We start from the raw sequence: 25,539 nt of genomic DNA, 5'->3' as shown, positions 1-25,539 counted from the left end.
CATACATAGTCTCAAGATTAATGGAAATTTGTCCACTTGTAAGAAGAATTGACAGCACCATTTACTATACATGCTTTCATAGTTCATCCTAAATTCACATGGTAATTGGGGTGCTATCTGTGCTACTTAACTGCCTTTTTCTGAAGAAAAAATAAAACATCTCCAATCTCTATGATAAACAGCTAGTCAAGGCATCTAGGCTAAATTTCCATTGTGATGGGGAGATGGAGGTGGGGCGCTGTCTTCCTTGATGTTTCCATTTAAAAAAGGGGGCTCTAGGCCCTTCGGAAAAACAGTCCTGGCTTTTACTGCTGGCTAGAGCTAGCCTTTAAAAAGATTTACATACATACCAGATGTGGTGACTCACACCTGTAATCTTAGCACTTTGGGAGGCTGAGATCACTTGAGGCCAGGAGTTTAAGACCAGCCTGGGTAACTTAGCCAGACCTCGTCTCTACAAGAAATTAAAGAATTAGCCAGGTGTGGTGGAGCACATCTGTAGTCCTAGCTAATGGGGAGGCTGAGGCGGGAGGATCGCACGAGCATAGGAGTTTGAGGCTGCAGTGAGCTGTGATTGCATCACTGCACTCCAGCCTGGGCAACAGAACAAGACTTTGTCTCTTAAAAAAAAACAAAAAAACAGATTTACATACATATCAAATGGGTAGGGGAAGGATTTATAAATACTAGGTTTTTTAAAGAAATGCTGTAAGAAAAGGGAAGGAGAGAAAAGATCTCTTTCCCTTTTGGCAACAGGGAAAATTCAGTTTTAAAAATTTGCTTACACTTACAGTGCAGTAAAATGTTGGACTGCAGTAACGTCCATAATGCTGGACAGTATGGGGATTACTCTACAGAAGGTTTTTAAGTAAGTTCCACATAGTTGTTTGTGGTTAGGATGCCCTCAAGTGGTCAAATCTAGCCGGTAATTTCTTTTACGTTAGTTTTTTAAAAAAGAGAAATGTTAAGGATACTTTTACTTACAATTCTGCTGGTTTCCAATCAAAATTCTAGTTCCTGGTAGTTAACCCTTTCAGGGCTTGTCTTGTTAATAAGGGCATTAATGTTATTAATAGACAATAATGTCATTTGTCACTATCCTGTTTTACACATATGAGACTTTTCTTGGTAGGTAATGTTATTTTAATGCAGAAATAAACTCTCAATCTATTCTAGAAGGCCATAAGCATGAGGATGAAAATTGAAATTGACTTTGGGAGGCAAAGGCGGGAGGATCGCTTGAGGTCAGGAGTTCCAGACCAGCCTGAACAAGAGTGAGACCCCGTCTCTACAAAGAATAAAAAAATTAGCTGGGCACAGTGGCGCATGCCTGTAGTCTCAGCTACTTGGGAGGCTGAGGCAGGAGGATGGCTTAAGCCCAGGAGTTTGAGGTTGCAGTGAACTGTGATGATGCCACTGCACTCTAACTGGGGTGACAGAGCGAGACCCTGTCTCAAAAAAAAAAAAAAAAATTTGAGATTGAATGGCAGGTAAATTCAGCTTGGAAGCTTCTTGCCACCCACCAAGCTAGGACATACAAATTCCTTTGGATTCTACCTGAGCTTTCCCTCCCATCTTGTAAAGGTCACAGTAACTTGAGACTTGGCCACTAAACTGCTTAGTGGAGGGAGAGGTCTGCTGATGGCAGCTGAATTGATTTAACATTGCTTACCAGCAGTTTGAGCTTGCTTGCTGTACTTCACTCATGTTTTATTAAGTAAGGGCACGTTTGTACTAGGAACACTAAATTTTGAAGGGGGATATAAATCTTTCCAGGTTTATGTGAGCAGTACTATATTAGGAAACTGCTGTTGCTTCTAAATTCCCTGCGAGTATGACATTATAATCCAGATTGGCTTAAAATGTTTGCTAAACTGAATTAAGGAAATTATACTGAGTTCCTGTTAAGCAGCTAGCTTGTTTATGTGCAGTTATTGTATTCTTTTTGGGTTGTTAAAAGGAAAACCTTAGACAAATTAAATTCAACAGAATTTAATTGAACAAAGAACGATTTGTGAATTGGGCAGGCCCTCCAACCAGAGTAGGTTCAGAGCAACTCCAGGGCTGCCACATGGTCGGGTAATATTTATGGGCAGAAAGGGAAAGTAACATACAGAAAATGGAAGTGAGGTACAGAAACAGCTGGATTGGTTATGGCTCAGCTTTCCCTTATTTGAACATGATTTAAACAATTGGTCACCTGTGATTGGCCAAAACTGGGCTGCAGTGATTGGCTGAAACTGGACTATTTATTACAAGGGTAGGTAGGTTACAGTCTGTTTACACATCCAGCTAGGTTACAGTTCACTATGTATGGAGAAACCTTTAGGCTAAACTTAAAATATGTAAGGAGACAGCTTTAGGCTGAATTTATTTTAACAGGGTGATTGGAACTGCATTTAGGGATCTTTTCATCTCTTGGATAGTACTTAGACTCCTTCCTGTTTAAGGTTCCAACTAAAGGATTGTTATTTTTTTTTTTTACATGACTCCCTATTTAATGCACTTAAGAGTTAAGAATGTGGGCTTCAGAGTGTGAATACATAGGTGTGAATCTCTGTTCCACCATTTGCTAGCTATGTGACTTTAGGCACTTACTTAGCAAATTAAAATAACTACGTACTTCTCTCATAGGATTGCTATGAGGATGAAATGAGACCATGACTATGGAGTATGTGTAGCCCAATGTCTGGCATATTGCAAATACTAAAAAACATTAGTAACTGTTATTAATATTTTTCTTTTTCAATAGCTATATATGGTAACAGGCTAAAAATTACTTTTTAGTGTGATTTGGACATCTGTGTAATATTGTTTCACTAAATTAAAGTTGTCATGTATATTAGAAACAGCCATAGAACAGGCAAAAGATTATATTAGAAATAAAAACATACTTTTGGTTTGAGGATTTGTCCAGCTAATTTCTTTCTATTTTTTTTTAGTAGAGATGGGATCTCACTCTTGTTCAGGCTGGTCTTGAACTCCTGAGCTCAAACGATCCATCGCCTTGGCCTCCCAGACTGCTAGGATTACAGGCGTGAGCCACCGCGCCCGGCCTGGTTTGAGGATTTGGCATATATAGTACTTTCTACTACATTTTCACAAAAATGAAGGATTGTGACATTAGACCTTATAGCATTTTGTAATATATAAAAAACATCTGAAAGGAGCACAGTCCCTCTTTTGCTGTCAATTGCCAGGTCTTTACAGAGGGTGAGCTTTTTTTTCTCTCATCTTAACCCAGAGATTTACAAATTATGGCAGTCAAATAGATGTTCTCATATACCTGTGTGTGCACCTCCTGAAAGCCCAATCCAGCAACTTGCACAAGAGTTATAATTCTCGCGGGCTGCTGACTCTTTGGGATAGCAACTGAGGTCCTGAAATCCCAGTTTTCTAAAAACCGTGAGACAGGAGTATGGCGAGGGAGCCTGAGGTGTTAAAGGTGTCCAGTATGCTCTTTTCACATATGCCTTTCATTTGTTCAGCATTCATTCAGCAAACTTACTCCACATCCAGCTTGTGCCTGGCACAAGAAACATAGAGATCAATCAAGTAGCTTTTCTTAGGCCAGCAGAGAGAGACAATTTGTGGACATACTAAGTGCAACCAAGTGTTACAGGAGCTGTGGCAAGAGGTATCAGACAGTTCTGGGCTTTCTCTTGATCTAATTTCATACTTTCGGGATGGGAAACACTCACCTGGAGTAGACATGCAGCAGCAGAGGATGCTTCTTACCAGCTGTGGAACAAATAATTCCAACGACCCCATTCGCCATGTAGCGCTTTATAGTGTATGAGGAACTGTTAACTCCTTGTCTCTTATCTCACAACTGTCTTGACATGCAGGTAGAATGAAGGTTATTTCCCCATTCTATAGGTAGGGAAACTGGGGATCCACATGCTTAAGATCCAGTGTCAAACAGAGGAAGTAAATGGTGCAACATTTTGACTCCAAATCAGTTGTTCTAACATTCAGGAACTGTAGTGATTTGTATTTCATTTGCACTGCCTTAGTTTAAGGAATTTAGATTTATGAAAATCCAGGTTTACTAATTCACCCAGATTTAAGTGGTAAATATTTGGATTGCAGAAGGATTTTCCAGCAAAGGTAGGTATTCTAACTTGGGCTGTACAGATAGGCTTCAGGGGGTTTATGGATCTTAAAATCATTTCCACAATTTTGTATATTCTTGCATTTTAGCAGAGATGTGGCAATAATCAGTTTTCAAAAGAATCTGCTGAGAAAGGGTGGAGAACACCACCACTCTAATGGTTTTTTAAAAAAATTCAGTATATAAATTTTTAAATTATGGTACTTAATGCAATGTTTCTCAGATAGTAACACTTCAAAAAATGTGTTTTTTTGGTTTTTTTTTTGAGACAGAGTCTCACTATGTTGCCTGGGCTAGAGTGCCGTGGCGTCATCCTTGCTCACAGCAACCTCCAACTCCTGGGCTCAAGCGATCCTCCTATCTCAGCCTCCTGAGTAGCTGGGACTACAGGCATGTGCCACCATGCCCAGCTAATTTTTTCCATATATTTTTAGTTGTCCAATTAATTTCTTTCTAATTTTAGTAGAGACAGGATCTCGCTGTTGCTCAGGCTGGTTTCGAACTCCTGAGCTCAAACAATCCGCCCGCCTCGGCCTCCCAGAGAGCTAGGATTATAGGCGTGAGCCACCACGCCCGGCCTAAAAAATGTGTTTAAAAAGAAAAACATTTTAATGCAGCTTTTCCAGGAAAATGTGTGTTACGTTTCTTAGTACGTTGAATGTGATAGAATATTGTTCTGTGTAGAAGCATCTCAGTTAATGAAAAGGGGAATAAAAAAGAAGGTCACTTCATTGTCCAATCGTGGATAAAGAGAGATTAGGAAATTTAACTATTATACATATGGTCCCCGACATAGGGTGGTTTTCTTTAATGCTTTTTCAGCTTTACAATGGTGTAAAAGTAACATCCATTTGGTAGAAACCATACTTCAAGTACCTATGCAACCATTCTGTTTTTCACTTTCAGTATAGTATGCAATAAATTATATGAGATAGTCAACACTTTATTATAAAATAGGCTTTATGTTAGATCATTTTGCCCGACTGTAGGCTAATGTAAGTATTCTGAGCACATTTAAGGTAGGCTAAGCTAAGCTATGATGTTTGGTAGATTAGGTGTATTAGATGCAGTTTTGATTTACAATATTTTCAATTTAGGATGGGTTTATGGAGATACAACCCCACGTAAGTTGAGGGGCATCTATAGTTAATTTGGTTACCCATTAGTGTTGGGCATAGCAAGGAAGAAGATTAATTTATCCATCTTCTTTGTTTCTTCTCTTCACTCTTTCTCATATTATCTACCCCCTAGATAGATAACCCAGCAATTGTGGTAATAATCATTATCATTTATCTGGGCTGAATAAAAGGTCTCTTAACATACATATACTCATATATTTTGCAGATGAGGAAACTGGCTGAAACATTAAATAATTTGTCCAAAGACACTCACCCAGTTAGTCTGATTGTTGGTATTTGATCCAAGGTCTGCTTAGTTCCAAAGACAGTTTGCTATATCAATAACCATTTGAAATTATCATTCATACTTCTAATTTATATCTCAACAGAAAAATGGCAACTAGCAACTTGATCTTTTAGGCAAAAAGCAAGATAGACTTTAAGGAGACATTTGGCTGGCGCAGTGGCTCACACCTGTAATCCTAGCACTCTGGGAGGCCGAGGTGGGAGGATCGCTTGAGGTCAGGAGTTTGAAACCAGACTGAACAAGAGTGAGACCCCGTCTCTACTGAAAAATAGAAAGAAATTAGCTGGACACTAAAAATAGAAAAAATTAGCCGGGCATGGTGGCACATGCCTATAGTCCCAGCTACTCGGGAGGCTGAGGCAGAAGGATCGCTTGAGCCCAGGAGTTGGAGGTTGCTGTGAGCTAGGCTGATGCCACGGCACTCTAGCCTGGGCAACAGAGTGAGACTCTGTCTCAAAAAAATAAAAATAAATAAAAATAAAAAAATAAAGAGAAGTTCTTTAGTGGAGAAAACACTGACTTGTATAAAACAAAATTGGTTTCTTATTGAGTCAGAAGGAAGATGTGGTTGGACAACTATAGCAACTGATAGCTGGCCAAGGGTACTGGATAAAGTGAGGAAATGTGAATTCTTACAAAAAAACAGTTTTGCAATGATCTAGTATCTTTTGTTTCCTCACAAATTTGAAATTAAGGATGTGGCCCTTCCCCTCCGCCAACATTTTAAAATTTAACTTGGCACAGATAGCATTTCAAAAGGCATCTTTTCTTTAAAGTTTCTAATTGACATGCAGTATTTGATGATGAAGACATTCAGATAGGATTATTTGAGAGACATAATTCCTATGTGATTAGGTTTTTGTGTCCATTATCATCAGTTTTAATTTCTAGTAGTAGAAAAAATTGTTTTAAAAAGTCCTTGGGGAGGCTGGGTGCCATGGCTTATGCTTGTAATTCCAGCACTTTAGGAGGCTGAGGCAGGAGGATTGCTTGAGGCCAGGAGTTCAAAACCAATCTGGGCAACATATCGAGACCCCATCTCTACATAAAAGAAAAAAATTAGCTGGATGTGGTGGTGTCCGCCTGTAGTCCCAGCTACTTGGAAAGCTAAGACAAGAGGATTGCTTGAGCTCAGGAATTTGAGGTTATAGTTAACTGTGATCGGGCCACTGTGCTCTAGCCTGGGCTACAGCCTACCCAGATAATACAGGATAATCTCATCTCATCTCAAGATCCTTAATTTAATCACGTCTGCAAAGTCCTTTTTACTATATAAGTAAGGTAACCAGTTCCAGAGATTAGGATGTGGACATCTTTGGGGAGTATTATTCAGGCTACCACAAACATTAATATACATATCCAAGAAATTCAATGAGCCCCATGTAGAATAAACACAAAGAGGTCTACACCTAGATACATCATAGTCAAACCGTTGAAAGCCAAAGACATACACTTGAAAGCAATAAGAGAAAAATTACTCATCACATGCAAGGGAACAACTATTATATGATCAATGGATTAATGACTAACTTCTCATTATAAGAAATGGTGGCGGGACTTCCAGTTTTCAGTCCGATGTATAAGTAGCTTAGAGATTGGCACTTCATCCTAACAGCAAATAAAAAGCCAAACAAACTGAAAACCAACAACTCTTTCTAGATATATCAGAGATGTGAAATCATAGGGCAAACTGCTGCCCCCAAAGTTGGAGAGGCAGACAGGTGGATACATTAAATCACACTTACTGGAGCAGAAATCCTTGAGCAGAAATTTCTGTGAGAACCAGTATTATGGTAGGAAAACCCAAACTGTAATTAACAAATTGTTGGACACTCCATGTGGACAAGTCTGAGAGTTATAAACTTCAGTGGGGGCCGGGTGTGGTGGCTCAGGCCTGTAATCCTAGCACTCTGGGAGGCCGAGGTGGGAGGATCGTTTGAGCTCAGGAGTTCGAGACCAGCCTGAGCAAGAGCGAGACCCCGTCTCTACTAAAAATAGAAAGAAATTGGCCAAACAATTAAAAATAGAAAAAATTAGCCAGGCATGGTGGCACGTGCCTATAGTCCCAGCTACCCTGGAGGCTGAGGCAGGAGGATCGCTTGAGCCCAGGAGTTTGAGGTTGCTGTGAGCTAGGCTGACGCCATGGGATTCTAGCCCAGGCAACAGAGTGAGACTCAAAAAAAAACAAAAAAACAAAAAAACTTCAGTGGGACTCAGTCATGGGGCGCCCCCTGTTTTTATAGGTTTTACCTTCAGAAGTTCTACCAGCTCCTCACAGTGAATATTGGAGAAAAATCCCTTTGTGCTTCCAACAGGGGGAGGGGGGAAGTCACCATTCTGAAATAGGCCAGAATGTTCTGCTTGTCTCAACATTTGCCTTCAGGAGAAACTATTTTTACCAGAACCTAACCCGCTAGGATTTTATGAGAGCCTAATCTACTTTGGGAAAGTGTAATGTCCACCTCCAGCCTTCTCTACCTTTTCTGTCCCACCTAAGGGGGGAAAAACTGAAAAGCACTCGTGAAGTTTTAGTCCACAGGCTCACTGAAAAACTGAGACCTAATCATAGGACTATAGAACATTTCCCCTTCCTCCAGCACCTTACAACTACATTCCTAAATGCCTGCTTACCACAGTTCTTTTTACCCAGTGCATCATGTCCATCTTTTGACAAAAAATTACAAGGCATACTAAAAGGAAAAAACACAGTTTAAAGAGAATGAACAAACATCAGAACCAGAGTCTAATATGGCAGGAATGTTGGATTTATCAGACCAGGAATTTTTTAAATTATGATTTACATGCTAAAGGCTTTAATGGAAAAAGTAGACAACATTCAAGAATAGATTAATAATATTGTAATATATTATTAGAATATTGTAATATAAACAAAGAGATGGAAAATCTAAGAAAGAATTAGAAAGATTTGGGAGGTCAAGGTGGGAGGATTGCTTGAGGCCAGGAGTTTGAGACCAGGCTGGGCAACATAGTGAGATCCTGTCACTACAAAAAATACAAAAAAATTAGCTGACCATGGTAGTGTGTACCTGTAGTCCCAGCTACTCGGGAAGCTGAAGCAGGAGGATCGCTTGAGCCCAGGAGTTTAAGGTTACAAGGAGCTACGATGACACCACTGCACTCTAGCCCAGGCAACAGTGCAAGACCTTATCTCAAAAATAAAAAAAAAAAAAAGGAAATAAAGGATTAGAAAGAAATGCTAGAGATCAAAAGCACTGTAATAGAAATGAAGAATGCCTCTACTGATGGGCTCATTGGTAGACTGGACATGGCTGAAGAAAGAATCTCTGAGCTTGAGGATATGACAATAGAAACTTCTAAAACTGAAAAGCAAAGAGAAAAAAAGACTGAAACAAAAAAATACAGAACAGAATATCCAAGAAATGGGAGATAACTACAAAATATGTAACATATGCTTAATGGGAATACCAGAAGAAGAAGAAAGAGAGAAAGGAACGGAAACGATGTTTGTGGCAATATTGATTGTTAATTTTCCCCAGATTCATCTCAGACACCAAACCACAGATCTAGGAAGCTCAGAGAACACTAGGGAGGATGCTTTAGTCCGTTTATGGTGCTATATGGGTAATTTATAAAGAATAGGAATTTATTTCTTACAGTTCTGGAGGCTGGGAATTGCTAGATCAAGGTTCTGACACATTCAGTGTCTGGTGAGGGCCTGTTCCTCATAGATAGTGCCATCTGTTGTCTTCACATGGCAAAAGGGATGAGGGGTCAAAAAAGGCAAACGTCCTCTATCAAGCCCTTTAATAAGGGCACCTAATCCCATTCATGAGGGCTCTGCCTCATGACTCAGTCACCTTCAGAAGCCCACAATTCTTAATACTGTTGCATTTGAGGATAAACATTCAACATGAATTTTGGAGGGGACAAAACCATTCAAACCATAACAGGATAAATGCCTAAAGAATAAAAAACTATACATAGGCATATCATATTCAAACTTCAGAAATCAAAGATAAAGAAAAAAATCTTGAAAGAAGCCAGAGGGGGGGAAAACACCTTACCTATAAAAGAGCGAAGGTAAGAATTACATCTGACTTCTCAGAAAACATGCAAACAGAAGAGATTGAAGTGAAATATTTAAATACTTAAAGAGTTCAGAAAAACATCCACCAACCTAGAATTCTGTTCCCTGCAAAATTATCCTTCAAAAGTGAATGAGAAATAAAGACTTTCTCAGACACCCCACAAATTGAGGGGTTGCCAGTAGACCTGCCTTGCAAGAAATCTTGAAGTTTTTCAGGGAGAAGGAAAATGATATGGGTCAGATGTCAGTTCTTTTCAACTTGATCTATAGATTCAATGCCATCTCAATTAAAATCCCAGCAAGTGATTTTACGGATACTGACAAACTGATTCTAAAGTTTATATGGAGAGGCAAAAGACCAAGAATAGCCAGCTCAATATTGAAGGAGAACAAAGTCAGAGGACTGACACTACCTGACTCCTAGACTTACTTTACTATAAAGCTGCAGTAATCAGGACAGTGATGCTGGTGAAAGAACAAGACAAATAGATCAATGGAACAGAATAGAGAGCCCAGAAATAGACCCACATAAATACGACCAACTGATCTTTGACAAAGGTGCAAAGGCAATACAATGGAGAAAAGATAGTCTTTCAGCAGAGGGTGCTGACACACCATCCCATGCAAAAAAAAAAAGGACCTTACACCCTTCATAAAAGTTACCTCAAAATGGACAATAGACTTAAGTGTAAAAAGCAAAAGCATATAACTGCCAGAACATAGGAAAAAATCTGGATGACTGGGTATGGGAACGATTTGGGGGCATGATCCATGAAAGAAATAATTGATAAGCTGGATTTCATTGAAATTAAAAACTTCTTCTCTGAGAAAGACTATGTCAAGAGAATGAGAAGACAAGCTACAGACTGGGGGAAAATATTTGCAAAGGACACATCCAATAAAGAACTGTTATCTGAATACACGAAGAGGCCGGGTGCAGTGGCTCACACCTCTAATCCCAGCACTTTGGGAGGCTAAGGCGGGGATGGCTTGAGGCCAGGAGTTTGAGACCAACCTGGGCAACATAGCAAGACCTTGTCTCTAAAGAAAAAAAGAAAGAAAGAAAGAAAAAGAAAAAAAATTAGCCAGGTGTGGTGGCATGCCCCTGTAACTCCAGCTACTGGGGAGGCTGAGGCAGGAGGATCGCTTGAGCCCAGCCAGGTGTTAGAGGTTGCAGTGAGCTACGATCATGCCACTGTACTCCAGCTGGGGTGACAGAGCAGGATCCTTTCTCTTAAAAAATAAAAAAGAAAATATATTAATACAAAGAACTATTAAAACTCAACAACAAAAAAATAAACAACATGATTTAAAAATGGACAAAAGACCTAAAGAGAAACCTTACTGATGAAATGTTCAGGTGGCAAGCATATGAAAGTATGCTCCACGTAATATGGCATCAGGGAAATGCAAATTAAAACCACAATGAGATACCACTGCACACCAAATAGAATGGCCAAAATCCAGAACAGCGACGCCACTAAATGCTGACAAGAAAGTGGAGCATTCATTGATTGTTGGTGGGAATGCAAAATGGTACAGCTGCTTTGGAAGACAGTTTGGTGGTTTATTACCAAACTTTTTTTTTTCTTTTAAGAGGGTCTTGCTCTGTCACCCAGGCTGGAGTGCAATGGTACGATCATAGCTCACTGTAACTTCGAACTCCTGAGCTCAAGTGAGCTTTCTGCCTCAGCTTTCTGAATAGCTAGGACTACAGGTGTGACCCATTGTGCCTGGCTGATTTTACCAAACTAAATATACTCTTACCATACAATCCAGGAATTGTACTTTTTTATATTTACCCTGATAAATTGAAAACTTGTATTCACACAAAAACCTGCACACAGATGTTTATAGCAGCTTTATTTATAATTGCCAAAATGTGGAAGCCATGAAGATGTCCTTCAGTATGAGGTGAATGGATAAACTGTGGTATATCCTGACAATTGAATATTCATTTATTCAGTGCTTATAAAGAAATTAGCTATCAAGCTATGAAAAGATGTGGAGGAAACTTAAATGCAAATTATTTAGTGAAAGGAGCCAATCTGGAAAGGCTACATACTGTGTGGTTCCAACTAGGACATATGGGGAGGGGTGGGAGATGGGGTTGGACAAGAGAGTGTACAGAGTGGTTTGGGGTTTGGGAGCTCAGGGATGTCTGGGCTACCTGTGGTGACCTGTAAACAGGGGTAAAGGGCATGACGAGATTGGTCACAGGGGTTTCCAGGCAGATGGGATGATGAGGGTGAGCATCAGGGTAGGGGTGTGGGTGGAGGGACTTGGTGGGAGCTTCCACTGGACTCTTGCTGACCGGCTGGAGGAGAGGTGGTGTCAGCCCTGACCCTGTGGATGGAGGTCAGCAGATCACCCTGGGCCCAGGGTGGCACATCCCCTTGGTAAATAATTGCAGAGATCTTTAGAGGCTTCAGACTTTAGTACCTATCAATATCCTCAGAGGAGGATATTGAGAGTCCAGATTCCCAGGTCTCACCCCTTCTGGTGTTAGTGATTTCAAAGGTCTGGGCTGGGTGGGGCCCTTGATCTGCATTTTCATGGGTGCTTCTGGTAGTACTTATTAGCTAATTGTATTATACAGGGTGATACTTCTAGTAGAGCTGATTATACTCACTTTTGCAAGCTCATTTGAGCAAAGTTAAACATGAGAGAGAAATTATGGAAGGGCTCAAAGATACACAGAGTAGAATATACTCACCACCCAGCTTCAACAACCATCAGCATTTTGCCATACTGGAAGAGAAGAAACTTAATATCTTCCATTTCCTGACTCAGATATTTGATTCTAAAATGGGTTTGCTTTTACTTCATTCTATTAATGGCTAATTCTATTAATGTTTATATGGCCAAAAAAATAAATATAAACTTTGGTATGTAACAGTATGTATTGACTTTCTAGTTTAAATGTAGTTTGAAAAGATAGCCCTTATGCCATTACACATTCTGACAAGAACTATGGTGAATGTATTGAAGATTTTTTCAACTTAAGGTATTTTTTCTTTTAATATATACTCTGGAATTTGCCAAATATGTATATATATATACGTGTGTATATATATAATTTTTTTCCAGTTTGAGAAGGCCCTGGATGGGAAATCTGCTACCAGCGGTTGAACTTGCTGTGAGCCTGTCCTGAAGAGACACAGCTGTGTCCTCAGGGAAATGTTTGCTAGGATGCCTGGTAAAAGAAAGTGATAGGGCACCTCCTAGGCTATTTTTAAATGAAAGGATAGAAGTTGGCCGTGGCGGAGCCGTCTCAGGTCATTATGTTTTCCTTGCCCATCAGTCCTTCCAGTTTGCGCCCTTCCTTCCTGTTTTCTGGCATTAAAGTTAGTGTACTGCAAATTTTTAGTAGAATCGTTATAAAAACTTTCATTCAAAAGCTGCTTCAGAGTAAAGGGCGTTTCCTAGTTAAAATTCACAATAATGTTTTTCAGTTCTAAAAATAACCTGGAATTCAGGGTGAGCCATCATCCTAGATAAATTACAGTAAGGCTGGTTGTCTGAGAGAGACAGATGATTTATCTGAATCCATGAGGAAACTAAGACAGTAATGTGTTAGAATTCAAAATAATCTGATTTCAACCATAAGACTACTTGAAATTAAACAACATTTAGTGTTTAATCCCTTGTGAATGACATACTTTTGTTCTGGGATGTGACTTGCTTGTTTCACTTTGTCTTAGTGAGCTCTTACTGAAATGAACAATTTTCTCATGGCAGCTGGCAAGTAGGTAAAATGGATTGCGCGTACTTTTGTTACTTAGGCTTCGGCCTTTGGCTTCTGCTGGTCACTCACTGAGTGCAGGCAAATAAAACAACAAATCTGGGCCCCAGTTTTCTCTGTAATCTGAGGAGATTGGATTAGATCATCTCCTTGATTCAATCTCATTCGACAGACATTCATGAAATTCTCTCCACACAGGTGTGGGAGGCAGAGAATGAATGGCCAGATCCTCTTCGGAGAGAATTGCCATCTGGGGAGGGAGGTGGCTGTGTAGGGAAACCATCTTGGTGCTTTGTGACAAGCCACGGAGGCTGTACTGAAAAGGAAGTGATTGACCCTGTCCAGGTGTGGACGTCGGTGTTGCTGGCTAGCTTGAAAGGCTTCAGGGAGGAGGTGATGCCCAAGTGGGCCTTGAAGGTTGGATAGCAGTTACCAAGGCGAGAGCAAACCCCCCGAGACCCAGATTTTCTTCTGTCCCCATTTACCAAAATGTTAATCATCAAAAGAATGTTTGCTATAATGAAGGCTCTTAAAATTATTATTCAATATTTCTCGAGCATCCTCGGTACCATTTAAAATACAGTTTTAATCTAAATATTAAGTCAAAATTGAAAGATGTCTTTGGTGCATTGTCCAGGACACTGGGGACACATTTACCCTTGAGTAAAAACTCAACTGTATATTTGACTTATTGAGGCTTTGTGCTGACTGTCATATTTCAGTGACTCAAGTTCACTTTAAAAAGCATATCAGAAATAAAATTCATTTTTGTTGTGCTGCTTTTCCTGCTGCAAATCTCCTGGAGTCTGCTTACTGTGAAGTATTAATAATGAGGTGCCTTCCTTCTCCCACTTTGAGTACCCTCACGAAGAAAATCCCATCCAACATTACTGGGCATTTAGTGGAGGGAAAAGGAATACAAATGAACAGATTAGCTATCTGCTTAAGACAGCGTTGGTTGGGGTGGGTCTCAGCAGCTCGGGCAGCCAGGCAGCCCAGCTTCACTAAGGCTCTCGGCAGGCCCTGCCCGCAGGCACCCACACATGCCCTCCCGCCAAGATGCCCAAGAGGAAGGTGCGGTCAAGGAAGAGCCCAAGAGGAGATCTGTGTGGTTGTCAGCTAAACCTGCTCCTGAAAAGCGGAAACGAAGCCCAAAAGGCAGCAGCAAAGGGTAAATCTTCAGACAAAAAAGTGCAACCAAAAGGGAAAAGGGGAGCAAAGGGAAAACAGGCTGAAGTGGCTAACCAAGAAACTAAAGATTTATCTGCAGAAAGTGGAGAAACTAAAACTGAGGAGAGTCCAGCCTCTGGTGAAGCAGGAGAGAGAGAAGCCACATCTGATTAATATCACACACCAGGTCTTATCAGTGGTCCCTGTCTCCCTTCTTGTATAATCCAGAGGAATATGTTTATCAACTATTTTGTAAATTTTTTTTAGTAGCTCTAGAAGCATTTTTAAGAAGGAGGAAATCCCACCTCATCCCATTTTTTCTTTCTTTTGAGAGGTGAAGTCATTCACTGGTTGTTTATTTTTTGGTACAACCAGAAAATAGTGTGGGATATTGAATTATGGGAGGCTTTGACTGTCTTGGGTGTCAGCTTAACATTCCATGGATGGGAGTTAGTGTTCATATCCTATTATACAGAGCATACTAAATGGCAGTGTGGAGTCCCAGGCCTGCATTTAATGACTTGAACGTTTTAAATTACTTCTATGTTGTCGTTTAGTTGTTTTTTAGTAGACTTGTTTCCTAAAGAAAACCACTCCTTGATCATGGCTGTCTCTGTCAGAATTGTGTACACTCTGTAACATCTTTGGTCGTGGTTGTCCTGTTTTCCTAATAACTTTGTTAATGTGCTGTGAAAGATTGAAAATTTGAGTATGGAGTATATATGTTAATAAATTGTGAATTGGTGGGACTTGTGTAACAGCTTATCAACATTTGAAGATACTGGTACTTGATATCCTCTTAAGGAAAATGTGCCTCCAAATTTTAAGCTGGAAAGTCACTGGCATAACTGTTTTAAAAAGAATTAAAATAAATGGCTTTTTAGATTTTTGGTATGTTTGTTAAGAATTGTGTGGAAATTGAAATGTCTGTATTGATTCTCAACACAACCAATAAAATCTCAATTACAAAAGAAAAAAAAAGATAGCATTGGTTAGAGCCCTTGCCACATGGTAATTGTCTGTTTACTGATAGATCTCTTCACTGCCATAGTCCGTAAACACCGTGACATCAGGGTCCGGGTCTTGCTTATTCACCGATACGGCCCTAGCCTCACATCCTTACTGGTTACTCAGTAAATATTTGTTAGCTAACTGAAAGAAGGAATGAAATATAAGGGGCTAATGTTTCAAATGAATGGAACATAATTGAAAAAGTGCTGAATTCAAATCATATCCATCAACTATAGATGTTTCCCTGAGGTTTTCAGGCAAACTGTCTTTTCCCCACCTGCTTTTATTTCCTCTTCCTCTTAGCAGCTCTCAGCATGTTGTATACACTAATGTACGTTTTATCTTGCTTATTGTTTGTCTCTCCCATTACTATGTCATCTCCATGAGGACAGTAATTCCCTGTTTTGGTCACTGCACCCCAGAGCCTGGAACAGTTATCACACAGTAGGTGTTCAGTAAACATTTCTTGAATGAATCTGTATTTAAGCAGGGAGAGTAGGTAATTGTGCTCAATGTTGAATGCAAACATTGTGAATTGCTGGGCTTTATTCTTAAGTTTCTGAAACTGATGCCTGTGTATAGTTCCTATTAGATACTCAGGTTTAGGTTCCAGCAGCTCCTTTTAAACACTCTAGATTCCTGACCTCGTGTTTACATTGGCATTTTGTCTGTCTTGTTGCTGTTGTTATATGTAATATTTTAAGGTAATAACCTAAGATTCAGGAGTCACAATTGAGCCACGGGCCAGGTGTGTAGTTGGCCAGGACAGTAGTTTGAATTGTTTTGACTTTGAATGAAATCTTCAGGCAAGGCTTGCACTTTGGACAGCCCGACAGTCTGTTGTTTTACACTGATTGTGTCTTCCATTAGCTCAATTAGAATCATTTAATTTTCGTATTTCTTTGTTTATTGTTAGTCTCCTGTCGAAGCTGACTACATGAGATCATCAAACAGCACATCTCGGCAGGGCGCGGTGGCTCACGCCTGTAATCCTAGCTCTTTGGGAGGCCGAGGCGGGCGTACTGTTTGAGCTCAGGAGTTCGAAACCAGCCTGAGCAAGAGCGAGACCCCGTCTCTACTAAAAATAGAAAGAAATTAATCGGACAACTAAAAATATATAGAAAAAACTAGCCGGGCATGGTGGTGCATGCCTGTAGTCCCAGCTACTTGGGAGGCTGAGGCAGTAAGATTGCTTGAGCCCGGGAGTCTGAGGTTGCTGTGAGCTAGGCTGACGCCACGGCACTCTAGCCCGGGCAACACAGTGAGACTCTGTCTCAAAAAAAAAAAAAAACAACAAACAGCACATCTCTTTCGTTCATTGCCTGCCCTGCTCCTAGCCCCGGGCCTGGTACAGAGGGCACTTGAGAATAGCGGTTGAGCGGATGAGCAAATGACATCCAGGACCTGAGAGGATGCACAGGTGTGGGTGCAGCGTGACAAGGTTGGTCTTTCTACCAAACATACTTAAACATGCGAACCCTTACAGCTGGCAGCTCGTCTGCTGTTGCTCAGAACGTTTCTGAAATCCTCTCTGGGAATTGCCTTTTTTCAGTCAGTTTGTGATTCAGCAGCACATTGGTTCAGGATGTACATTTATGCACGTTTTCTCATTGAAGTTATCGTCCCCATTCTGACATGAGGACACTTAGTCACGAATAGAGCATAAATTTGCCTGTGTCACCCAGCAAGTACGCGCAGGGTGGCATTGCACCCAGCTCCTGGAGCCTACGTGGTACTCTTCTGCTTCACCACTACAGCGAGTGCCTTGTCCAGTTTAGGGTGGGGGTTGTGGGCCTCTTATGTGTTTTCTGGGACAGAGGGTGAGATCATTCCAGCATCTTCCAGGAACACTAAATTTACTTTAAAAAGAATATTAGAAACCAAAATTATTTTTTTGTGTCAAAGTGTCTAGGTAGCTCTGTAAATGCCATGTTTACAAACTGGTAACAAAGACGTTGGACCATAATGAAGGGTCAGCCTCCCATGTGTGTTCTGCCTCCCATACTCCGCCCACCCCCACGCCCTTGTGCAGCCACACTACAGGGGCTGGGCTGGGCTTTGGCACCTCTCCTCCTGCCCTCCCTGGCTGGGGTTGCTGGAAATCGCGTGCTTGGCATCTTACTGAAGAGCACGGCTCACTTCAATGTGGTTTCTCTTCCCAGCAGTGACCAGTTAGGAGCCTGGTGCGAGAGATTCTCCAGCCTTCCTCTGGGTTTTGTTGGTACTGATGACAGCCTGCACTCTTTTAAACTGGGGGCCCTAAGGCTGGCATCCCAAAATACACTCCACAAGCCGCTCGTCCATGGCTTGTTCCGGCATTCCAGGGAGGGCCTGCTGACCTGAAGGTATCCTCTGGCCTCTAGTCTAAGTCACGCTGCCCCAGTCCAAAGACCAGAGAAGACACTGGTGCCAGGACCCACCACTGGCAAAGTAGCTGCCATCCGAGGTAGGATATTGTTCTTTCTTTCTAGTTGAAGACGACCTTAGCTGTGGCTTCTCAGACGCTTGAGACCAAAAAAAAAGAGCAGCTGTACTCTGCTTTGACTTTCTGAAAATAGATGTAAATTTTCAGATATATTTTTAGGTATGGGTCATAGCATGCCCCGTAGCTTATGTCACCTTAAATAGAGCAGCTGAATAGAACTGGCCGTCAGTTATGAAATAAGAGTACGTGTGGGTTTGTGGGAATGGAATCCTAACTGCTTTGGTGATACTGAACCACTGTTTGCTGCATGATTTCAGCATCCTGCCTTCCAGTTGGAACCCCTCTCTGCCCTTTAGCCTGAGTTTGTGTGTAACGTGGCAAATAATTTCATGATTAATCCTTCTTCAGACCTGAAATCATTCTTTTTTTAAAACTTTGGAAGGTTTTGAGATCCCCTCCTTTGATTCTCAAATGTGGCTATTAATAGTTTGATTTCTCTGTGTGGTTTCTGAGTAGATTCCAACAACCTGCTTTTATTGATGATTCTGGTTTTTTGTTTTTAATTGCTTGAGAGAAGAAAGGAATCTTAGGAACAGATTCCATCTGTGAAATGCAATGGAGAATTTTGGCCAAAGTACAAGGAATGGCAGGGATGGTATAAAGGGTGACATTTCTACTCAGAGCTGATTTCTTGGTCTCATTTCTAATCTGAGGTTCCAGAGGCCCTTAAAAAGGGCTGAGCCACATAATCTGGTATGAAGAAGTTAGAGAGCTCGGGGGGTTCTGTGGAAAATAAAAGAGCAGCAGAGTTCCAGAGTCACAGTGTGAACCCATAAACTCTCTGGCTACCTGGGCCTGAGAAACACTCACCCATGAGGGAACTTTCCTACTTCTGCACTCCTTTAACTTAGGTCTAGAGCTTATTGATCTTGTGATGTATGAAAGTACAAGCGAACAGCTTTGGTATATGACCCCTGAGCTCTCCAACGTCCTCAAGCCAGGTTATGCGGCTCATTAGTGTACGATCCTGCTTCAGGTCTCTTCCTTGTCAACTCAGGCAGTGGGCGTGACAGCGCGTGCATACATGTACAGCCTGTGCTTCCAGTCACGGGTGCTCCATGGTTGCTATTTGAGGGCTATCACCTTCTTCCTTTTCCAACCTCACTCTCTGTGTACCTGTCCTGCTTTCTGCTATGACTCACAGTGATGCTGAATAGATCTCTCTACAGGTTGATCTCTAGATGCTGGGAATTGTGAGCAGGATTTTTTTCCCATTCCCTTTTTATAACATCAGTCTTGCCTTCTCAGTCCATGATCTGGCCATATATGTCTGAAACCAGCAGTTAATAAGCATTTTGGTATAAAATGCCTAAATTATAAACATATTAAAGTCTTTATATACCATTTTCAAAGAAAACAGGCCTCCCTTTGTCTTTGCTGTACATAGATTTATTTCCTGATCTGAAATGTGGCCAGCTAGGACACAATTCCTTTCTTCCACTTTGGAGCTACCCCTCTTGTGGAGAGAAGTCCCACAGACACCACAGCAAGGCAGTCAGTGGGTTATCTGTGGCTACCTCTTGTGGCCATCCTGACTGCCGAGGGTAAGCCAGGAGTTTGCACAGTTGTCTCTGAGAGCCTGAGGAGGCCCAGGGGCCCAGGGCCCGGGGCCCATTGGTATGGCCATGTGCACTACAGAGTGGAAGGAAACTTAGGAGGTCTTTAAGAATTTGAAAACATCCCGGAAAGAGTCAGGATTGTCAATGTGAACAGCTTCATCTGGTCAGGAAAGTTATGATGAAATTGAACCTGATTCTCAAATAAATGGCTTGCTCCAGGGTATCATTTCCCAAAATCACTATCCTGCGTTAGCTGGGGAGAGTCAGCGCTAATTTTCAATTTACTTTGCATTCTGATTCTATAAAAACTTGCCAGACTGAATGCACATGTGCGCTCTCCCCACAGAAAGCAGCGGGGGCCAAGGATGGATCCCATTAACCCGGCGCCATGTTTGCCTCAGGCAAAGTGGTCCCCAGGGCCAGGAGACCAAGGCTGGCCTGTGATGTTGTGTCAGGTGCTCAAGGAATCCCAGAAGTGTACAAGACGGTGTGTAGCTTTCTCTCTCTTCTTCATGTCATAGATTGCTGGCTTGAGTTTTAATTAGGTTGCATGAAAATGCAATTTGTTGGAAGCTTTAATCATCTTCCATTGGGGAGCCTTGCTGGGCTGGTTTATTTTCATCCTGCTCCTCCCTGGGTGTGAAAAAGGGGCTGAGGGATGTTTGGTACCTGTCTGTTCTCTCCTTGCTTCACTGGCCTTGATGACCACATTGTCTGACGTAAGACTTGGGGTGTGGGATCCTGACTTCTTCAGACAGGTTTGGTTTTTTTTTTCCTATTTGTTAATTTAATTAAACTAATGAGTTTATGAAGGTATAGAAATTAAACCACATTGAACTCTATGTTTAATGAGTTTCCTTTATCTGGAAAGAACCAGTATTCATAAACCCAGGGCTCTTTTAGACCTCGGAAGTCTGATCTCCGTGAAGTGAATTCCTAGGCCAGGAGCTTTGCGTTAGTTATGGGTCATGGTGATGCTGATGGCAGCTGTGTTCCCTGAGCGCTCACCCAGAGGCAGGGACTGTCACGCAGAGGAATTCACCCAATGCTGTGACACAGCAGGGAGGCAGGCTCCCTAAGACTCTCATCTTAGAGATGAGGACACTGAGGCCCATGGTGGTAGGTCCCTTCTTCATCAGGCTGGCAAGTGGCTGACCAAGGTGGGACCCCAGCCAGGCTGACTCTGGGGTTTATCCTCATGACCCCTGCACAGCCATCGTCCTGCTGCAGTCAGTGGTTTCTTAGGAGATCCATTTTGGGAGGCGACATGCTGCCTCCTTGCTGCTTGACCCCCTGGCCTTCAGCGGAGTTCTGGCTCAGCCCCACATTGCAGGTTTGAAATGGGGCAGACTACACAGGCTCTGGTCTCCAGGGGCCCGTGGGAGGACTGTGCAGAGTGGTTTCCACCCACTCTGCACACCTGGCGGAGCGCTGGGCCCGGGTCCCAGAGGCTGAGTCCTGCCATCATCCCCTGAGCAGCACCCCCACCCCTCTCACCTCATAGCTCATCCATGGCGGGGGCTGGGCCCCGGGCTATTCTGGACAAGGCAGGGTGGCCCCACCCTGATACCTGCCTGGTACAAGGACCTGGGATTGTAGTGAGAAAAAAGCTTTTCCCAGACAGCCATCCAGCAAGGTTGAAATCTATCTACCCCACTTTCAGTTTATTATTAATACATGAACATTCCAAACTACTTACCTCAGGGCTTACTCATGCCATCTGTCAATGGCTATAGTTTTCTGGTAAAGCTATTCCAACAAACTGGTAACCATTCCTGCCCCTCTCCTACTCTTGGGAAAGCATCCCCCATCTCCAATTTCAGGGCCTGGGCCCTGGGAAGGACCAGGCAGCACCTGCAGAACGCTGGAACGCACAGGCGTTGGCGCCTGCTCTAGACCTTCACTGAGCTCTTCCCGGGTGCCAAAGGGTCCTTGGGGCCCAGCATGTCCTTAGGGCTCAGCCTGGCCTGCAGGCTGGAACACCTGCCCCGAGCTTCCTGTTGGGGCAGCGGATGGGGCTAGCAGTGTCCAGGTAAAGAGTTTGGCGCTTTAGATGCCACTTTAACCCCAGTGCATCCAGCATAGGCTTGGCACAGTGCAGGGTGAAAGGGAGCTGTATCCACTCAGCAGATAGTAGCTGAGAATTTTTCAGAAGTGGATTAAGTAGTGGTTGAGGAGAAACAGTCATTTTTATAGTCTAAGAATGTTATTTTTTATGGTGGTCAAGAATTTAGATGTATTTGGAAAGGCAAGTCAAAACTTAAATTCTAAGCTAGTGACAGTTCAAGTTGGGGCAGTACCCTTTTGCAGTGGGCCAGTTTAGCGTAGATCAGGACAGCCACCGTAAACATGAACTTCACGATCAGAGAAACGTAGTGTGTGGGTGGATGCGCACTGGGAGTCTGCAGTGTTCCTGGCTTCACTCGGGCATCCATAGAGTTGATACTGTCTTGGGAAAGAAAGCAGAAATATTTTTTTAAATATGTGGGGCTGGCTGGGCGCAGTGGCTCACACCTATAATCCTAGCACTCTGGGAGGCCAAGGCAGGAGGATTGCTTGGGGTCAGGAGTTCGAGACCAGTCTGAGCAAGAGCAAGACCCTGTCTCTACTAAAAATAGAAAAAATTAGCTGGGTGTGGTAGCACACGCCTGTAGTCCCAGCTACTGGGGGTGCTGAGGCAGGAGGATCGCTTGAGCCCAGGAGTTTGAGGTTGCTGTGAGCTAGGCTGACGCCCAGCACTCTACTCAGGGCAACGGAGTGAGACTCTGTCTCAAAAATACATGAAATGAAATGGAATGGAATGAAATACGAATAAAATAAAATAAAATATAAAATAAAAAAAATAAATAAAATATAAAATAAAAAAATAAAATGTGAGGTTGAGGAGATGGGACATTTAGAGGTAGGTGAGGGTTTTACATGGCTACTCCCAAGCTGACAATTTAAAGCTTCAGGCTGGTTTGCTAGAACGCTATTCTTGGTTTCCAGCCTCTTCCTTCATGAAAAGGGTTACTATGTTTATGAAACCACAGTCCTGGAGGTAGACTGTGGGGGACCTTTTGTCTAATAGACTCTGGCCTGCTCATCGAGTGGCCTTATAGGGCATTTCTTTCAAAGTGACAGCACATGCTGTTGCTCCTCTCCAGCTCATCCCTGACCTTCCTTTAACTCTGAGTCTCCCCTCTTAGCTCTTGCTTTGGGCACAGGGACATGGGTGAGTACTGAGGAACAGGGGAGGTTCAAGGGAAATAAGGGCAGTTATGGGAAAAATGGATACGTTTCCTGATAATTGACTGCACACTGTTGCACAAACACTCATGTGTCCTCCCAATTTCATCTGACCAACTGGCTCCCTGGAGAATGCTGAGCGAGAACACGCCACGTGCATGGCGGGGCAACGAGCTGACCAGCGAGAGTCTGTGCTGACACTTGGCACAGAGCAGCTCTGCCCCGCACTGAATTCCCTTTGGGTGTCTGTGAGGCCTGTGGTCAGAAGTCCATCTGTGGCCACCACGGATACGATCTTGGGGCTGCCCCACCCAGAAACATCCATCCCCCAAGTGTCTGCTCTGAAGAGTACAAGGATTGGTATGATTTCCTTTTTACTTTTCTTTAAAAAAAAAAAACTTACTGGTTTCACAAATATTCAGGGATTGAAAATGATAACGGGCATTACTAGAGATAACGCCAAAACAGGTTTCTGAAGCGGAACCAGGTGAGTACTGATATGCCACCTCTTCTAGTAACACTCACTGTGTGACCAAGTCTAAGCTGAATGACGGTCTCAGCTTGTTCTCTGGTGCATCATGAGGGCTATGGCTTTGCTGTCTGCTCACGTCAGTAGAGAGAGAGAGAAACACGTTCCACGGTGCTGGACAGTCAGCATAGAGTGCAGGACCTGGAAAGATACTTGCTGAGGTTCAGAGCTGAAGTCTGCAGAAGAGAGCTCTGAGATTTTTATCAGACTTGGTAAGTCCCCGGAGTTCTACTTTGTCACTAGTGTATTTGATTTTGGTTCTTCCAGAAAGAGTCTGCTGAAGGTCAGGGTCATGGATTTTATCACCTCTACGGCCATCCTGCCCCTGCTGTTTGGATGCCTGGGCATCTTTGGCCTGTTCCGGCTGCTGCACTGGATACGCATGAAGGCCTACCTGCGGAAGGCCGTGGTGGTGATTACAGGTGCCACCTCAGGACTGGGAAAAGGTGGGTCCTCGGGGCAGTGCTATCAGGGGCTGGGGGACGTCAGCCAGGGATGAGGTGCGGCTGAGCTGCACAGGGATCACCAGCACAAGTGCCCAAAGAGAAAGCAGGAAATGCAAAGAAGAGAAGTGGGCTGGATGTCATTGTCCTTGGTCCAAGAGGAAAAAGCGGGAGCTGAAGCACGACGAGAAGTGGCCCTGACCGTCAGGTTCAGGTGGGGAGGCAGAAGCAGGTGGAGAAGGCTGGCCAGTGGGAGGGCACATGCCCCGCCACTCAGCTCCAGCTGCTTGTGGAAGTAGGAATTTTTATGTGAAATCTCCCAGTTTTCAAATGTGGACAACTAATTTGAAAAGTGTTCTTACCTCTGTGAGGGCCAAATGAAACATGCCCTTTCCTGGATTCAGCCAGCACCCCCAGCTCATGGCCTTAGTACTCGCCCAGCCCATGCCTCCCCATCCTCGGCAGGGTCACAGACAGGAAGTGATGCCTCAGCTGCTCCTTAACCAGGTTCTCCAGTCCAGGTCCATTCCAATTCACTGAACACTTTGAACTTCTGAGCCTGGAGGATGTCACACCCCAACCCCCCTTGTTCTGTTCCTGGAAGCCCATACAGTTTCAGGGCTCCATTGTGTTCCCTCCACACACACATACTGACTTTGGCAGCCTAGATGAAGGGTAAATGCAGGCACGTTGCGTGAGCCTCCTGCCCTCCTGCCTCAGCGTCTGCACACACCGCCCCGCTCCACGTGCCATCCACATTCAAGCTCAATTCCACAGAAGCAAGCTCGGGACCTCCCTGGATTGTGGTAGGCACAGCCACTGCTGCATCTTTTGGTTAGTGACAGCATAGGCAGAGCTGACAGAACGTCTGCTAAGTGCGAGGCTCTGGGCCAAGTGCTAGGACAGACAGATGAAAGAGGGGGTCCCTTCCCTCAAGGAGTTCATAGTCTACGTTCCAAGGAAAAAGGCAAGGACTTATCACATTGCCATTTCAGTGATGGGTGTTCCCAGCCAGGCCTGGTGAGGGGAAGGCACATTTGCATGTGCTGGCTTGTGCTAAGCATTTCTCATGCATGATCTCTCTGAATTCTCACAGTTAAGATTCTGAGAAAGTATGACTTGCCCTGGGACTTTCAGCCAGAAAGTGCAAAGCCAAGATTCAAATCCATGCTTCTTTGACTCCAGAACTCACAGTCATAAAGCCTCACCTTGGGGGGAGATGGCCAGGTAAAAGGGAGGATGGGCATTAGGGAAAGCATTCCAGGTAGGGCCCAGGGCTGGGAACAGCATGGCCGTCCAGGGGGCCATGAGCGGTTGGGTGTTGCATGAATACAGTGAGCAGATAGGGCCTTGTCTGTAGAGTAAGTGGTTTGCAGTGGGCCGGGGGGAGCCTGGGAAGGCTTTAAGGAGTGTGGATTCATTTGTATGCCACTGTGGACATGAGGTAAGGTCTCCAGAAGTGAGCTGTCATTAGATATTCAGACCTTTGAAAAGACAGCTGCCTGCAGGCCCTTTGCCATCGGTCAGTCCTCTGACCTTACTCAGCTACTATATATAGATAAGGCAGTCAACAGCCATTTCTCTTGATCGCAGGGAGAAGCATTTTGTTTTGTTTTGTTTTTTTTTGAGACAGAGTCTCACTCTGTTGCCTGGGCTAGAGTGAGTGCCGTGGCATCATCCTAGCTCACAGCAACCTCAAACTCCTGGGCTCAAGTGATCCTTCTGCCTCAGCCTCCCGAGTAGCTGGGACTACAGGCATGC

The 25,539-nt window shown here is 43.2% G+C and overlaps 1 protein-coding gene and 1 pseudogene across 3 annotated transcripts in view; both read left to right on the top strand.

Annotated features, from left to right (window-relative positions):
* DHRS7B (dehydrogenase/reductase (SDR family) member 7B) overlaps nucleotides 1-25,539 on the top strand; it is a 46,982-nt gene that overhangs the window by 5,610 nt on the left and 15,833 nt on the right. For all 3 annotated transcript variants that reach the window (XM_012651435.1, XM_012651433.1, XM_012651434.1), the window contains exon 2: nucleotides 23,603-23,781. In XM_012651435.1, coding sequence (XP_012506889.1) covers nucleotides 23,603-23,781 — 179 coding nt within the window. The remainder of the gene's footprint in view (nucleotides 1-23,602; nucleotides 23,782-25,539) is intronic.
* On the top strand, nucleotides 14,397-14,697 carry LOC105816107 (annotated as a pseudogene).

This window comes from Propithecus coquereli, unplaced genomic scaffold, assembly GCF_000956105.1.
Source record: "Propithecus coquereli isolate 6110/MARCELLA unplaced genomic scaffold, Pcoq_1.0 Scaffold355, whole genome shotgun sequence".
Classification (NCBI taxonomy): Eukaryota; Metazoa; Chordata; class Mammalia; order Primates; family Indriidae; genus Propithecus; species Propithecus coquereli.
The sequence above is the reverse complement of the archived record's forward strand: the minus strand, read 5'-3'. Positions and strand labels throughout refer to the sequence as shown.